Below are 17,313 nucleotides of genomic sequence, written 5' to 3'. Positions count from 1 at the left end.
AAACTAATTCCTCCCTTTCAGGATTAAGATTTTATATAACATCAGGACCTGAGTCCTAGCATGTGTGTAGCTATAGCTTTCTTGCAGAGCTTATAGGCAATTGTTAGCTTATATCAGGGATGGGGAATATGTGGACCTCAAGAGATTGTTGGACTCCATTCCCTTAATCCCTTACCATTGGCTGAGGTTGGTGGGAACTGGAGTTGAACAAACTTTGGGGGGTTGTGGGTTCCCTATTTTTGGCTTTCACCTATACCTATCTTTCAGTTACAAGAGTTCTTGGACTTCATTTTTTGCCATCTTCATGTTTTAAAAATGGCAAATACAGTGGTACCTCAGGTTAAGAACTTAATTTGTTCCAGAGGTCCATTCTTAACCTGAAACTGTTCTTAACCTGAAGCACCACTTTAGCTAATGGGGCCTCCTGCTGCTGCCACCGCGCCGCTGGAGCACGATTTCTGTTCTCATCCTGAAGCAAAGTTCTTAACCTGAAGCACTATTTCTGGGTTAGCAGAGTCTGTAACCTGAAGCATATGTAACCTGAAGCGTATGTAACCTGAGGTACCACTGTAACTGCTAAAGAATTAGCAGCAAGATGGCTGTACTCATTGTGCAGATTTTTCATGATTTCTGATGGATCTAGGTTCTGGAAGCTGTTCACAACCGAGGACAACAGTTGAATAATTCCAACTAAAATATAAGATGTGATCATCTTTGTAAAACAGGTTCCCCTTCTCTGTCAACAAAATTTTGTTGACTCCTAGGTGATTAGAATCTGAAGCTCTGCAGACAAGGACTTGCCCTTTATTACCTAACTAGCAACTTGAGATCTCTACTTTCAATTATCGTTTAACCTTGTGAGTCCTGCTGGTTTATCTTGCTTGGAGATATAGGATCTTGAAAATGAATGTATCTTCTCTACACCTCTGTAATTTGATTACAGCATTTCTGATTTCTGTCTTTGATTTATTGCAGGGGGGTTTGACTTGGAAGTCAAAGGCTGGGGTGGAGAAGATGTCCACCTTTATCGAAAGTACTTGCATGGCGATCTAATTGTGGCCAGGACCCCGGTCCCTGGCCTCTTTCATCTCTGGCATGAGAAGCATTGTGCCGATGAACTGACTCCGGAGCAATATCGCATGTGTATCCAGTCTAAAGCCATGAATGAGGCCTCTCACTCTCACCTTGGGATGCTGGTGTTCAGAGAGGAGATTGAGACCCACCTGCGTAAGCAGGCGTACAGGACTAACAGTGAAGCAATAGGTTAAAATGATCCTCAGTGCAATCCTAAGACTCTCGAGCTGCTATGAACCAGCATCGTTCTGAAGCCTTAATTATAACTCAGCTAAAAAAAACAACGCAGTGCCTCTCTCTTGCTGAAGATGATTTCAAAGATCTATTTCTCTGGCCAGCTGTTACCTACACATTGCACCAGATCAGGCACTTGAGCGAAAGGAAGCATTTCAGTTTACTTTTAACATGTCTAACTGCATGGGGGGTTGTGGGCAAGGGAACAAGAACAGAGTATATTAACTTTTCTGCATCTAGATTTTTCTTTTAACATTTTCATTTTTCAGATTTGCATTATGTGGGAATAAGAGTCACAATTGAATGAAAAACTGCCTTCTCCGCTGCCTATCATTATTCTGTGCTGCTTGCTTCACTGTAGTTTTTTAAGAAAGGGACACTATAAGTACGTACGCATTCCGTGGGAAGAATAAAGCCCTGAGGCAAGAGCCCGTGGAGAATTTTATGCAAAAAACCCCACCATGGTATGTTGCGCAGCCAGAATCACTGAATTCGCCTTATTAACCATCAGGTACATAAATCAACTTGCAAAAATATGTATTTAAGGTATTTAAAAGAAAGGACGTTGAACAGTTTACAATAATATTGCATTGCTGTTCTTTATTGGATTGTAAATGAATTGAGCTTGTATTCTGTCTGCTTATCCTAGCTACTGGCCAAATAACTTTTTTTTGCATGTTTTGGGATGTAGAAAGAAATGCTGTCTTGAACATAAGCAGTTCATTTCACTGCCTCATTATTACACTTCTGATATCCTTCCTTCTTCAGGTGAGTGTTGAAGTCTCTGTCACTTGGGAGAGGGGACAGGAGAAAAGACGGCAATCGCTTGCGAACTTGGGGCTGTTTTATTTTACTTTTGGCACTGGGCACAATAATGTCTCCTGCTTAGGCCCCATTGAAACGAACAAGAGTTGCAGAAAAGCAGAGCTGTGCTTTTGTGCAGTCTCTTATCCGTTTCGAATGGGGTCTGCGACAGGAACACTGGGAGCATTGTGCCAATTGAATTTGTGGGCAATGAAAATAATACGGCTTTTAGCTCTGAAAGACTATGTACTGTTTGAAAATAGTTCTGGACACTGATCTTTTTTAAAAACATGTAATTTGCCTTTATAACATTGTGAAGAACAATGTAACTTGTCTGAAGTGGAGAGAATGTAATGCAAGTTGGCTTGCTGTTGTCTTCTCTTTATAATTAAATTGAATACTACTGTGTTTTAATATAGGACTGGTTTCTTGTTTTGAGGTCATGAAGCAATGTGCGACAGCCCTAAAGTGCGTTGTGAATGCATATAGTGTAGTGTGGCCAGCAAAAAAGAAAGAAAATGTTGTGTACTTCCAAAGATACAAGTTATGACTGTAGATTGAAGATGATAGCATATTTTCTGTGAGGAATCGGATGCATAGAAATCCAATTGCATGAGAAATCAGGGAAGCTGCAAAGAACAGTCACAACAGGGTTTGTTTGTTTTTAAAAATCAAAGTGGCACCTGATATAGGCGCTGTTTTCCTGCCCATTTCAAATAAAGAAGAATAATGGATTGAAGATGGAGTTGGGAAGCCACCCTTATTGGTTAACTATCTACATCTTGCTCCTGCTATAGCTGAACTGATTTCATTCTTCTGTACCTTCACAGGCTGATATCATATCTGTCTTTTCGGACTGCCCCCACGTTCCAACAACCTTTCATCAGCGTAATAGCAATACTCTTTCTTTGCTTTTAATTTCACATTTTGTAATGTTCAGTGTGTCATTCTGGTAGTGGAATAAGAAATGCCCAACCAAATGAACTTTCAGCCACACAAGTTCCAATCCGTAGAAGAATTTTCCCAACACCAGATTCTTTAATCGGTTAGAGAAGTGCCTTGTGATTCAGTATCTGGGAAAATTGCCAGCAAGACAGAAGATGGAAGATGAACTGCTTTAAGGACATAAGAGACCAGCTGGATCAGACCAATAACATGTTTGCACCAGAACAAATGATGTTAGTAAAATAATGGAGGAGGTGGCTATTCAGGATAGAAACTGCACTGAGAATCTTGGGCAGTAAGCCCAAATTGAAAAATCTACAATAGGGGCAGGGGTCCCTGTAGCAGAAAATATCCAGGCCCTGTTATTGTCTCTGTATGTCTTCCTTGCAGCTAATATTTGGGAGCCATGGGGGGAGGGTGCTCTTGCACTGATGAATTGGTGTGGGGCTAATGTATGCACCTAACTTTTTATTTAAGGAAAAAAGAAAAACATTGGGAGAGCCAACTGCAGAACTCCCACATAACTTGCTGTTTGACCCCTTTGACAAGGATCCATATTTAGGCTCATGTATGGGATTTGCGATAGCCTGGTGGGATTTGACTTTTGCTTGGCTGACCCCCCCCACCCTCATGCTGTGTCATAAACTGCTTTTGAAACTTCCCTTCCTTTGCTGTGCAGCATTTAGCAAGAGGGAAGTTGAGAATAACAAGTGTAAAATATCCCAGGGCACCCAAACTGATTCCACAGTTAATCTGGATTTAACCAGTTGTCTACAGTCAGAATATCTGTCTCAGGCCACTTTGTAGGTCCTGTGAAGTTGGCCATATTCACAAGCTTATTATTCTGCTTGTGGGGTACTTGGTGTTCCCTTCACTATACCAAAGTAAGGGAAATTTAAAGAATATATTGTATTTTTGGGAATAATATTTTATTCCACTTAGGGTTTTTTTGGATTTTCTTTTGTTATCTGTTTTAAAACTGTTATTTCTGTGGTGGAGTGAATTTTATTTACACATTTGCACACCACCCAGAATAGTTTTAATGAAGGGTGTCTAAGTAATAACTTCAAATAGTCTCATTATAGGGTTGAAGCCATAGCAGCCTACATAATACATCAGTTTGATCTTGACCATTCAGCAGTTCTCAGAGTCCAGCACTGAATGTGTTGAGCAAACCTGATTATCGTGGGGAGCTTTTTGTGTCAGCTACCAAAGGCCCACAATCTGCTTCCATGGAAGTAAAATTGTAATGCTTGACCTTGTATTTGCTGTGCATTTTTTTGGTGTTGCTCATACCTGTCCTTTTGGTTTCACACTGGATATGTTGTGAATTGTTCATCTCCTATGAGAGAGACTAGGATTCCTAAGTGAATTCAGTTTCCTTTAACAAATGCAACTCCAAGCAAACACTCTTTAAAAAACGCTTTTCCTAGGGAAGAACTCTTATCACCCATGCTGTGTTTTATTGTGGGATTAATTACAGCTTTTATGAGAAGGCGTCTTGACCTGTCTCTACTCACTGAGAAATAGAACAAGACCCTGTTTGTTCAGTGTTAATCAAAAGTAAATTGCATGGTATGCAAGGATCAAACTGTCTCATTTCTGTCACTGTTCATCAGCAAATAAATGCCCAGTGTTTAAATTCCCCTTTCTTTTTGTCAACTTGTGAAGCATCAACACAGCCTGTCTGGTTTGTTCTGACGTACCTAGTAAGAGAATTGAAAGCATATATTCACATCTTTCTATAAGTGGGAAACAATGACTTCCCAGAGAAGACAGTATAGAGGAGTTGGTCAAAGCTGTAGTATCCTAAATAAGGTCATTCTACAGATTTAGTTGCCAAGATTGAATCTGCTCATTTTATTTTCACTCCACTTCTTAGGGCAAACTGTTCCATGAATAAGTCCTCCTGGACCATGAATAACTGAGGGTGATTTTGCTGAAGTGAACTAGATTCCTATTCTGACTCCTAGACAAAAAAAGCAGCTGTTCAGCGGAGCTGTCTAGAAACTAGCAAATTTACTGAAATACACAAGAGTGCAACTTACAGTCATGGTCTAGTTATCAGAGTGCTCTCATAAGGAAGGAACCAACAGAGTTGCTTTCTTTTTCCCAGGGAAGAAACATTTAAAAGGAAAATGAAAGTAGCAACTTGATTAGCTTACTGTAGTCTGTCCCAAAGAAGAGAACTGTAGAGTGAAGTGAGAGGTGATATTATGACAAGTCAGAAAGAGGCTACATGTTGGCAGGGGGGAAGGATGGGGGTTGCAGCCATGGAAGTTGGCAGGAGATACAGTTGTACCATTCCTTTCTTAAGTTTTGTCTGAAAGACAGGGAGGGGCAGCAAAGCTGCTTACCATCAGGTTAAATCAAAAGAGAGAGCAGGACACTTTCTGTAGCCTTGGAAAGACTTTATGAGGTAGATGCCAAGGTTGCCCAAACCCAGGAACTAAGGAAACTTGTTTGGACTAAGCGGCAACAAAAATCCAACCTGAGTCCACCACCAACCAGACCTTGCAAAAATAAGCTGCTGCTACTCCCTGTTGTCCCCTAGCCTGGGTTAGGAGTTCCCCAGACCTTACTGGATGCCCCTGCAGATAACTCTTGCTTCTAGAGCAGGGATTCCCAAATTTGGGTTTTCAGCTGTTGCTGGACTACAACTCCCATCATCCCTAGCTAGCAGGACCCAGTGGTCAGGGATGATGGGAATTGTTGTTCCAAAACACCTGGAGTCCCAAGTTTAGGAAACCCTGTTCTAGAGAATGACCTAAGAACTGCATCAGAATTTCCCAACCAACTAGAAGCTCAGCTGACACTAACTTTCTAGGACTTCAGTAAGTGCATTCTCACAGATCCACAATTGCTGTTAATCAAGCAGGCAGCCAAACTGACCTTGAGCTCACAGCCATCACTAAAGAACACAGGTGCACTCAATCCATGATCTCATCCTTATTAGTAAGAGCTTCCTTTCTCACCAGAACTCAGTTATCTGGTTACTCAGAAGCCTATAGAAACAAGTGTTTGGTGAAGGCCTAAGCAAAAGAAGGCTTTTCTTGACAGCAGAGACCACTAGATGTGGAAGTACAGAAAAAGAGCACTCAAAGCCAGATTTCCAGAGTCAATCAGACTACACTTATCCCAGGAATGCCTCTTCTTGAATCACCTTTGCCTAAAACAGGTAGGCAACCTTTTCTCTGGTGAGGGCTGCATCCTATTGAGGGTAATCTGGTGGGGGAACACCCCTTCTCCCTGCCTTTCGCCCTCTTTGCCACCCACAAAATTAGGCCATGGGTCACAGGCTATCTATCCTGACCTAAAAGTTCAGGGATTCAGAGGTATAAGACAAGTACCATCACAGGAGCCAGCCAGACCAAGGTCCTGTTTGCATGGCCATTCCCCAGAATGAACACTTGGAAAATTCACTGGTGAATAAGGCTGCAGTCCTGGGACCACTTACCTGAGAGTAAGCCCAACTGAATTCAATAGGACTGACTTCTGAGTAGATACAGCTCAGATTATGCTCCATGGGACCAAGCAGAAATGCTGTTCAAAAGTTACCGTACTTTAAGTATTCATATTATTGTATATGTAGGCAGGCAAGCTACTACTTTTTTGTGGGCTAGTCTCTTTTGTAGATTAATTAATTAGTGATTTATTGGCATGCTGCATTTCTGCCCTGCAGGTGTGTTCACTGAAGAACTCTGATTCTGTGTTTGATGGAGTCACCTGCAAGGTTTGTGGCTAGTTTTCTTAGCTTGCTATGTGGTAGGTGTTCTCAAATACCTGTTCATTGCATTTGCACTATATTTTAGTTGCACACTTAAAAGCCAACAACTAAGGTTAAGCACATTCTGTATGAAGAGGTTCTGTCACTAAGCCAAAGTCTCTGGCACACTTTTGTGTCCTGAGCCTATGACAAGCAGTCAATTCCTTATTGGAAATGACTGGATCTTTTCCCCAGTGACTGTTGGCTTCCCAGAATTCTAGTAGGGGCAAAGAAGGCTGGCACATGTGCTCTGACTTATTGCTGCACAATCTGCCTTGCATATAAAAGACACCCCTTTGTGCTATATACAAACTATTCTCCCTCTTGTAAGGGAGAGGTTTCCCTTGTCATCGACTTGTCCTGTAGCAGAACTCACCTGGCACTCAGTCACCTCCTGCTTGCAGGGGGTTGACTAGCTCAGATGATCCTTCTGGTCTTTTCCAACTGTATGATTCTATGACTCTTGATTATGGAATCCTGGGGGGTCGAATAGAAACAGTGTTGCTAGGCAACCAACTGCTGAAGACACAAGAGGGCAGGTGCCTTTCAACAGCAATCTTGTCCTCACAAAGTAAAGGGATATTTGTAGTTTCCTTTGTGAAGAGCCTAGGTAAGTCCGCTCACCTTCCTGGGTGGGTGATGCTGTGGCCAGGCCCCAAACTGTGCAAGTGATCTGACCAATGTCAGACCAAATCACACGGCTATTGGCCAATGCCAGCAGCCCTTGTTTGGGTGTTCCCCTGGGAGCAGGCCCAACCAGCCAATGGGGACACTCCCAGGGACTGTTAAATTGCAACCTGCCCGGCAGTAGTTCCTGCCTTTTTGTCGGAGTGTCTTCCTGCATTGAGCCACATCGTAGGGCGAACGAGGTGCCTAAATTTAAAAATGTCCATTTGGGGACTCTGTTGCCTTTAATTTGTGTTGCTGGGGGGGGGGGCAACAGGAGTTGCCCATTTGTGTGTAAGCGACAACATTTTGTGGCCCATTATAAACGCCCCTTCACACTTCACTTGGGCTCTTCTCTGTCAGAAATCCTGTCCACCGCAGCCTTGTATTACCATCTTCTGGTGCTCTTTTATTTTGGTACGTTTTATACTGACGATTTTTAGAGTCTATTTTCTATTTATACCATCCCCTGCTTATTTCAACAATAATCAGTTTAGAAATAAGCCTAAATAAATAAATAGAGGGACCCCAGCTTGTAAGGTAATTCTAAATCTTTAATTTTGTTGGCCTTCAGCCATAGATTTCTATGTTGGGTTATAACCAACTTTGTTTGACTGTGTTGGAAGGAAAGTTTGCTTTCCTAATGCTTCTCGGGACCTATTTTTGATACCTAGTGTACAGTTACTATATAGGGGATTTGAATGATGTAGGGCAGAGCTGAGGGACCTGTATCACTCTAGATATTGTTGAACTGAGAACTATAACCACCAGCCCTAATCAGCATGGCCAGCGGTCAGGAATTATGGGAGTTGTAGTCCAGCAATATCTGGAGGGTCACAGGTCCCCATCCAGGTTGTGTCCTGATTTTCATGCGGGGCAGTGGAGGGTATGGAAGTGGCTATTGGTAAAACATTAGCATTATATCATGACCCCATCACACCAGGACAGAAACTGAAATGTCTCCTTAGCTAGGATGTTTGTCGACATAGTCTGCAGGCTGAGAGTACTGTTTTGTTAGGCTAGCTTTAAAAAATAATAATAAATAAAGGAGACACTTAAGTGCTTAAAGGCTGAATGGATGTTAGTAATCGTTACAACAATCTTATAAGGTTGGCCAGTATTATCTTTGTCAGAGGCTGGGAATGGGTGTGTGCTGAGGGTAAGAGGCTTGTCTCTTTCCCAGATTGATGTTTGAACTGGAAACTTCAGCTAACACTCTTGTTCACGATGCTGTGATGCTATGTCAGTCCTCTTTTGGTTCAGCCCTGTGGGTTTCCCCTAGAATCTCTTAATTCGCCTCATCCAATCAGCTTGCTGCTTTACACATTGAAAAATGGCCTGGGAACCTCTGAATTCCTACTTTTCGGGAGCAGAAAAAGTGACAACGATTCATGCTGCCTGGTTGAAGCAATTCTGATTTTATTAATGCAAGCACATCTAGTCAAACACAGAATATCCTGCTTTATGGTACAGCTTTATATGTAGCAATTCAGCTCAGAATAACAAAAACACGGATGGCGAAGGAATGTATCAAACCAAAGGAAAAGAATATAATAATAATAATAATAATAATAATAATAATAATAATAATAATAGAAAGCCATATAGAAATGGCACCTTTTCAAGTATATATACTAGAACCAATTGACCACTGGAGTGCACGTTCATGTAAAAGCTTTTTCTGTCTTCTTAAATATGTATACACAAAGTGTCCCAGAACTGCATTTCAAATATATATCTCTGAAATTTAAAGCATCCTTTTGTAAATTTCAAATACATTAACAAAGCTGATATACAATCCCTTTCATAATGTTTGACAATGTTGCTAGCTAGGACATCTCCAAAAGTGCAAAAAACCCACTGTAATAATACAGTATAAATATTTTCTTACCTCTAGGGCTGAAGATCAATACTTCAGCATTGGGGGGTGGGGGGGATAGCAGCAGGTCACAAATAATCAAAGCCACTAATTCTGTTTCTGTCTTTGTGGGGCCATCTTTCTGTTAATACATAATATTCTGTTTCCTCTTTTGATGTGTATAAATCTGTTCCATTGCTTCTGTTTAGTTAATTTGTTTTGCCTTATTCGCTGAACAATTTTTGTGGTGGCAGTGAAATGCTTTGACAAATCATATTTGTTTTTTCAATAAAACTGAGTTTTCTTCTCAGAGAAACATGTATTAACTTGAAAACAGGGGTAGGGTGGAATAGTAAGATCTTTTCACACATTTATGTTTTTAGGTGTTGCAAATATGGTATATTAATTGGCCCACTATGGGTTCTTAATTTAATTGTTCTCGAGAAAGTAGTAGGTACATGATAATATATAATTATCACTTAATTAAAACAAGTATTTTTAATCCAGTGCTTGGTGTTTGTTTTTTGTCTAACTGAAAAATTAATTAGGAAAAAGCTGGATAGTAACAAGATTTTTAAGCAACTGAGAAATCTGAAGCCTAATGATTCTTATCAGTGAATTAGCCACATACTCAAGAACAATTAAAAATAAGTTAAATTAGGCTAGCTTAATTGGTTTTGGAATATGCTCCTAAACTTGGTCTGTAGGGATTTGTTCCAAATGGGGTGGTTTTGCTCTTATGGGCTGGTTCGCATATGGATGTTCGGCACTTGAAAAGTGAAACATCAAATCATGATTTTGCATGTAAGTGAGCACCTCAAATGCAATACTCTTCTATTGCAGTCAATTCACACATTCAGCTGCCGCCTGAGTAATCAAGTGATGTGGCTTGTGTGTGAGGACAGCTTGAAGTCTTTCAAAGGAGCAGGGAAAATAGTGTAGCTCTGAGAAATGAAAATATCAAAATAGCATGATAGGAGATTTATGATGAGTAGGAAGCGTTTCCTCAAAGCAATATAATAAATTAAGAAGGGAGGCATTGCAATGCTTATAAATTTGAAATTGTGCCTTGCACAGCTGTGATTGCACCAGAATGTGGTGGTTTGTCTTGACAACCCCTTACAAGTTCCACTGTCACCAATAATTATACAACAAGCTCCATCATCCCAGGAGGAGTTAGGTATCAAAAGGTGACTTCACATTACATATATTGGGTTGTCTCCAGCATCAGTCTGAGTAGACCCACTGAAATGGATGGAGCCAAATTAGTCATATCCATTGATTTCAGTGGCCCTACTCTGAGCATGACTGTATATATTATAAACAGCTATAACTACAAAAGTTACTTAATCGGGTAAATTGCTCTTACATGTTATCATAAGGTCAGGGGGCATGAACTAATATCGATAGTCAATTGGCCTACCAATAGAAGCAATGCATGGCAGCAGCAAACTGTTCTCAAATTCACTGCAGGATGTTTTAACCCAGGAATAACCAATGTGGTCCTCTAAAAGTTGCTCCCATTATCCCTGATCATTGGCTTTGTCAGCTGAGGCTGCTGGGAGGTGCAATATACCAGCTTCCAGAGGACACCACACTGGCTACCAATGGGTTTAATATTTTACCTGATCTTTGAGCTCACCTTAACTTAGCAAAGCCTTTTTATAAAGTCCACCTTGAACCTTGTGTTGCAATACTCTGGTTGACCTCCTCCGACTAATTTAAGGATTTGTTAGTCAGAGGCTAGTTTGTAAAAGACAACACATCATTGGCAGTTAATCTTTTGCTGAGACTGTGACAACTGTACTCTCCCTCTCTTAAAATCCCTGATAAACAAACACACAAATGTAAACTAAAGACTTCTTGGGTCTAGTAAAGGAGGGGTAGGGGAGGAGGAAAGATGAAGGAGGATCTAGCAATTATCCTATTTTACCTTGTCAAACCTTGTAACAAAAATAAGTTCTGCTGCACCATTACTGTAGGTATACTCTAGTTCATGTGCCATATCTTCCAGTTTATTTACAAAGCTGTAGCTGGGTTTTTTTTTAATTATTAAAGACATCCATATTTTTATTTTGCTTGCTTCCAACCCGAGTTGCAGAAGAAGGTACGCTAAACATTTTCAGTACCTTGTAAGGCACTATTCTCTGATGTAAGAGGGGAGCAGCCATGCTGCTACAGTGGTTTTTAAGGCCAGACTAAAGGAGACAGTCTTTGTGCTGAACTGCAGAGGCTCCCGCACTGTTTCCTTGCAGTCAAGGGTCTATTTACACCAGGGGTGGGGGGAACCTTTTCGGCCTTGTGGGCCAGATCTTTCTCCGCCCTGCCCCCACCTCCATCGGCCAACTCTGACAGGTGGGTGGGACTACCGGCCTGTCTGCCAATCATACCAAACTTAACAAAACTGGCAGAATTAAATGGTGAAGCTGGACCTGATCTGGACCGCTACAGGTGGGGGTGGATAGGCTTTTGTGTGCTCTCCAGAAAAACAAAAGAATTGGCTTGGATCCTAAGAGAGGTTTACTTATGGAAGTTCATGGAAAGAAAGTTTCCCACTGTTCCCCCTGCCCTGTGGCAATCTTGGCCTCTTAAAAACAAAAGACACTTCTCTGGGTGATTGGGAGCCCTCCTAAATTATTTGGGATGGGTTGCAGGGAGCTGTTGGGAGAGGATGAGACAGGAAATTTTTAGTCCATGAACTTAAGTAAACTCCAAGTCCAATTTGGGAGGCTGCAGTAGCCCATCCCACATTATTCAGGAGGGAGCCCTGTTCCTTCAAAGAAGCAGGGGGAGGAGAAGGAACACTTGACTTCCATGAACTCCCTTACATTAGTGTATCTTATGATCCAAGGCACTGTATGTAGAAATCTAGCATATTGGGTAGAAAAATCTTCTCCAAGGTATGTTTCTTTTATTTGAACATTCACACATGAAAGCAACACCACCCCTCTGTCTATAGCGGTACACTCCAAGCTTTACTGCTTGACTCTGTTGACTGTATAAATTGGCCCCAAGAGCACAATTTTCTAGTGCTCCACAAAGTAAATGAGGCCAGGAAAGCAGCATAAAGACAAAAAAAGGGGGGGGGGACCCAGAACATTGAGAAGAAATTCCAGAAGTGTAGCAGTGTAGAATCCATTGCAATAGAAGCAACAAAGAAACCTGTGGCATGTTGGAAACTCATAGATCTGTTGCGGTGTGAGCTTTCATAGGCTTTTCCTACTTCACTAGATGGAAAAGGGGGGGCAACAAGGTGTGGCTTGGAAGCTGCTTTTTGCCTTCTGTTTTCTGTGATGCAGCAGGAGAAGCAAGCTCTTCAAAAATATCAGATGCCCAAAATGAGGGTTATAGTTCAACCAAGGGCTCTGTGCTTATACTGTCCTTAGTCAACCTGCACCTGTTCTGGGAAACACGCTTGTCCCTCTTTAGGTCTGTGGAAGCCTTGCTGATTTCAAACGCATCAGCCCCACATGACAACATTTATTTTCAGGAAGCGTTGGGTGGATCAAGGCATAGCGGAAACCAAACCTGCAAAATGTTGAGCCCGTCTGAGACTGTGCGTGTGTTAGGTGGAAGAAACCGAACATGAAAATAAAGATCTGGATGTCATCACAATAAGACACCACCATAGATACCACTCCCTACAATCCATTTCATCTCTGAGAACAGGGCCCGGCCCTTGATTTTTCTTCTTCTTTTTATAGTTAAAAAACAAAATCCTTCATTTTTTTAAGTGCCTTAAGGTTGATGTGAAATATTTAGCACATTTTTTTTCTTCTGTAATTCATAAAAGGCATTGTATCTACAAAACAGACCCCAACCAGTGAGGCCTTCCTGTTTCAAATCACGTCTTCGAGGATTTAAAAACAATGTTTTTTTTTAGTGTGTGCTTTAGAATCCAGAGCAGAAGTCCAAAATCTCAGGCTCTGTTGAGCAGAGTTGTCCTGAAAACGGAGAGATAAAAATGAAAAGATAACGTCAGCAAATCGTCTTAAATGTTGTCACCTTAAGTTACATTAAGAGAAACAGATGCAACTGCGAATATACTTGAGATCAGCTCAGATTACTCGCTGGTATAAGTTCCCAGCTATTGATGTCTGGCTGCCCCATTAAGCTTGGCTTCAGATCTCCCAACTGCATAGCTGGATGATTAGGTTTCTAGTTTTCTCTGTTACCTGTCTTTACCCCAGTATTCTCAATCATTTGATAATGACTTGCCAGTCCTCAACCATGTATTGAAAACTGACCACAGATCAGGTTTCTGGCCCTTGATATGGGAACTGGTGTTCCCTGGTTGGTTGGTTTTTTATATTAAAAAAATCTAGACTAATACTTGAGTTTAGCTACTACACCTACACTGTATCTCTCAACCAAAAAGTGATTTTGGATCCAGCCTATGTCAAGCAAGGCCTTGACTGCTGTGCAATTCAGAGCTGTTCTACTGCGTTGCATTTAAATTTGCTGCAAAATGAAGTGAAAATAAGATTGCAGAATGTTGATGGGCTGTAGTGCCTCAGGCAACAGGTGGGAAATATCACTTCTCAATACTATCCAAGTTAAATATTAAAAACCCACACAAAACATCCTGCAAAAAGGAAACTAGTAGACCAGGGAGAAGTCCTTTGCTGGTTGTGTTGGCTTTCTATTTTTCAACAAAGATGAGCATTGTACAATGTCATCCCCCCCCCCTTCACATACTGTGCAATCATGTATTGCATGGGGGTTATGTTCCCCTGGGTGGTTTGGGTGTTTGGCTTTCAGTGTAGTCCTTCAAAGCAGAAATAGACCAATAAGTCTTGTGTGGCTTTGATTTTAATTTGAGCTAGAGAAGAATTAATTATCTTCTAATTCTCGCCTCTCAATTGAGGCAAGCATCATGGAGTCCATGAGCATGGCGAACCTTGGCGGCACCTCTTCTTTACCTAATGTGTATCTCCCATGCCAAATTTCTGAAGGCTCAAAAAGGTCGGTAGTGTAGGTTGCATTTCACAGGATGAGAAAGAACCAAGGAACTGGTTTCATTACCTGAGTGTCTTCCAGCTGTCTTTCTCCATATGATTTTCTGGACCTTCACTTTCAAATGATGCAATAAACAAAGCTGAGGGTTGGGAGGGTGGGGCAGAGAAGGACGGGAAGTCAGTCAGAACATGTAACAGGATATTGATGACATAGGAACAGAGGAAGTGGCCTTATATGTAATAAGAACATTGCCCAACCTAGCTCAGTACTGCTTTGACCGGCAGTGTCTTTCCACAACTTGGGACAGGGAACATTCCCACCCCTGTCTGTTCCTTCCGCAACAGAGCTACAGCCCTTCTCCTTTTATAGCCATAATGATGTCAAACGATAGCATTTTAGGAGACATAAAAGATAGAATACATTTCCCCCCTCTTATCTCCATGGTATTCTGTAAAGCATGGATAGTTACAACTACACCTGCCGCCTTGGACCCTAAGCCTATAAAACATTGTGGTTGCATTATTGTCAGCAGCCTTGCAAGTATGTATCCTTTCAAACGGAGCCCTAACAGCAGAAGGAATCCTCTAATGGATTAATGGATTCTTAGAATACTGCCACGTGGTTTAGGCTTGTCGGTTGCAGAGTTTATATCTCTTCCTCTTCAGCACCAACAACATCCACAGCTGTTGACAAATTTGCCCATTTTCACTTTCACCATTGAGCCTCTTGCACATGTTGTTTGTGGAAACGAGCAAATTTTGCGTGAGCTGCCGAATAATCGTACCTTCTTCACTATAAATAGGTGCTGTGAGCAGGTAGCTCTGGATTTTCTTGTCCTTCTCAAAAGGACACTCCACCTGCTTCCATGTGATAAAGTCGTGGATTTGCCTTGAAACTTCCCAGAACTTCTGTGTGAGATAAAATTATTCAAATCAGCATTTCATTATTGTTTATTTCATGCCACCTTCTGAACTTTGGTTAAGCCTGTAGTTCAATGGTTGGAGATGACAGTGTACAGCCCCCCCCCCCAGGAAACAGGGCCATCAAAAGGCTTGTCAACTGTATGGGCTGCATCCAGTGCTGCACAAAACATAACTTTCTCTTCCTTTCCCCATGCATCCTTCCTTCCAGAATGTGCTCCAGAGTCCCCCAAACCCTCCAGAGCTGGTTTGAGGTATGTGCAGGAAGAGCCAAGGAGTTTTGTTGCACAAGCACTAGGACAGCACTGGATACATCCCTATGGATTTGCTGTCACCTTTGTTGGCACAGCTGCAATGGGCCTTTTTAGAGCTGCTGCAATTGTGCACATAGCAGCAGCCACCTCACTCCCTCCTCCCATGTAGAAGCACCCGATCATGCATCCAGCTCCTCTGTGCAATCCTGGCAACACCAGCTTTGGGGCTGAGCAGGGATTTGAACCCAAGTCTCCCAGGTCCTGTTCTGGTACTCTAACCACTAGGTAAAATAGTTTCATCCCCTGCCCATTATCCAGCCAGCACTTCCATCTTCTACAGATGGGGACATAGGAGTCAGAGGTTCTGTGTTCAATGTTGTGATAGCAAGTAACCCAAATTTTTCTCATTGCTGAGATGCACTCACTTCAAATGCAATTCCACCCCCCCCCCCGCCCCTGATTGGTTAATTGCTCTAGTTTGAACGTGAGGCTGTGAGCAAGCTGTGACAAACCTATTCTGAAGGAACAGAATGCAAACAGATCGGTATAAAAATGGCCAAGTGGCAAGCCTCACTGACTACATATGGCATTCTGTTCTTTTGCTTGGATGTTTTGTATGCCTGCAGCGCTCACTGTGCAACTGCTTCATTCACTGCCTGCAAAACAAGCTGTACCTTGAAGTTTATCTGTCCGTTGGGCAAGTGGTTGGTGTGTATTTTATGCAGAAAGTAGATATCTTTAATGAAGAGGTTGAAAACGGGGATGACTATTTTCTCCCTGCTGCTGTGTGCTGTCTGCGATCTCTGTGCTGCTCCTTGAAGGGCTGTTCGGTAATTGCAAAAATTGCTGGATGGGTCCATGTGATGCTGTTCGGATCAAAAAGAGAATTTGTTAGAATTCCTCTGAGTACAAAGGCTTACAAAATTTGCTTTATAGCAGGCACGGCCAGACTTGGCCCTCCAGATGTTTTGGGACTACAATTCCCATCATCCCTGACTACTGGTCCTGTTAGCTAGGGATGATGGGAGTTGTAGTCCCAAAACATCTGGAGGGCCAAGACTGGCCATGCCTGCTTTACAGTGATCAGGATGGGGGTAATCTGATAATTACAAACATCCTCCCCACAGAGCCTTCTTGAGACTGGGGGAAGTGCTATTTCATTCCTTTAGACAGGTTGCATTCTGAGGAACCAAAGGAGTATGGAGAGTTCTGTATGAGATGGGTGCTTGCCTATACGCTGCATGGGCAGGTTTGGATTTGACCTGGGAATTGTGATCCAGAGATTTTCAGGGTTGGTTCACACATCCATGTACATCACTTGATTACCTGACACCTGATGACCTACAGCTGCACATATGAACTCTGTCCACTGGAAAGCCTTGTGCTGGAGTGATGGGAAAGATATTGCCTATGATTTGTTGGGTGCACACATATAAGTCATCAGGCATTACTAAATATTGCCTTTGGAGAGAAACATCATTTGTTCAATTTTTGTTCCCGCTTTGATATTTTATTGTTTGAAAGTGGGGTGTGCTTCTTTCACCAACTGGTTTTTGTTGCAAGGATCTACTTAGGGCCAGAGTGGCAGAATATTAGTGAAATTTCCAGTGATTCAGGACAAGCCCCCAACAATATCTTTCAAATATTCCAAACCATTTCACCCTCCTCGCTTTCTCTCTTCCCCAGTTGTGCTTGTTTTCATTTAAAAATAACGAAAGGTTTGTGGCAGGAATTACTCTGGTTAAATGTTGATCATCACTCTCCACCAGATGGCAGACTTAAATTGGAGATGAATATACATCATGAAGGCAAAAGGAGAATCATTTGTGTTTA

At 41.9% G+C, this 17,313-nt stretch overlaps 2 protein-coding genes across 9 annotated transcripts in view; one reads left to right on the top strand and one right to left on the bottom strand.

The window, feature by feature from the left end:
• CSGALNACT2 (chondroitin sulfate N-acetylgalactosaminyltransferase 2) overlaps window positions 1-2,526 on the top strand; it is a 33,732-nt gene extending 31,206 nt beyond the window's left edge. For all 4 annotated transcript variants that reach the window (XM_083614779.1, XM_083614781.1, XM_083614778.1 and 1 more), the window contains one exon: window positions 976-2,526. In XM_083614779.1, coding sequence (XP_083470905.1) covers window positions 976-1,268 — 293 coding nt within the window. In that variant the 3' untranslated portion in view covers window positions 1,269-2,526. The remainder of the gene's footprint in view (window positions 1-975) is intronic.
• A 6,360-nt stretch (window positions 2,527-8,886) lies between these two features.
• The window catches only part of RASGEF1A (RasGEF domain family member 1A), a 94,332-nt gene continuing 85,905 nt past the window's right edge, over window positions 8,887-17,313 (bottom strand). For all 5 annotated transcript variants that reach the window (XM_083614783.1, XM_083614786.1, XM_083614785.1 and 2 more), the window contains exons 10-13: window positions 16,155-16,346; window positions 15,091-15,214; window positions 14,373-14,445; window positions 8,887-13,291 (exon numbers count right to left, since the gene is read on the bottom strand). In XM_083614783.1, coding sequence (XP_083470909.1) covers window positions 13,267-13,291; window positions 14,373-14,445; window positions 15,091-15,214; window positions 16,155-16,346 — 414 coding nt within the window. In that variant the 3' untranslated portion in view covers window positions 8,887-13,266. The remainder of the gene's footprint in view (window positions 13,292-14,372; window positions 14,446-15,090; window positions 15,215-16,154; window positions 16,347-17,313) is intronic.

Source organism: Podarcis filfolensis (genome assembly GCF_964270895.1).
Source record: "Podarcis filfolensis genome assembly, chromosome: 5".
NCBI lineage: Eukaryota > Metazoa > Chordata > Lepidosauria > Squamata > Lacertidae > Podarcis > Podarcis filfolensis.
Note: the sequence above shows the minus strand (reverse complement) of the source record. Positions and strands in the feature narration are given on the sequence as shown.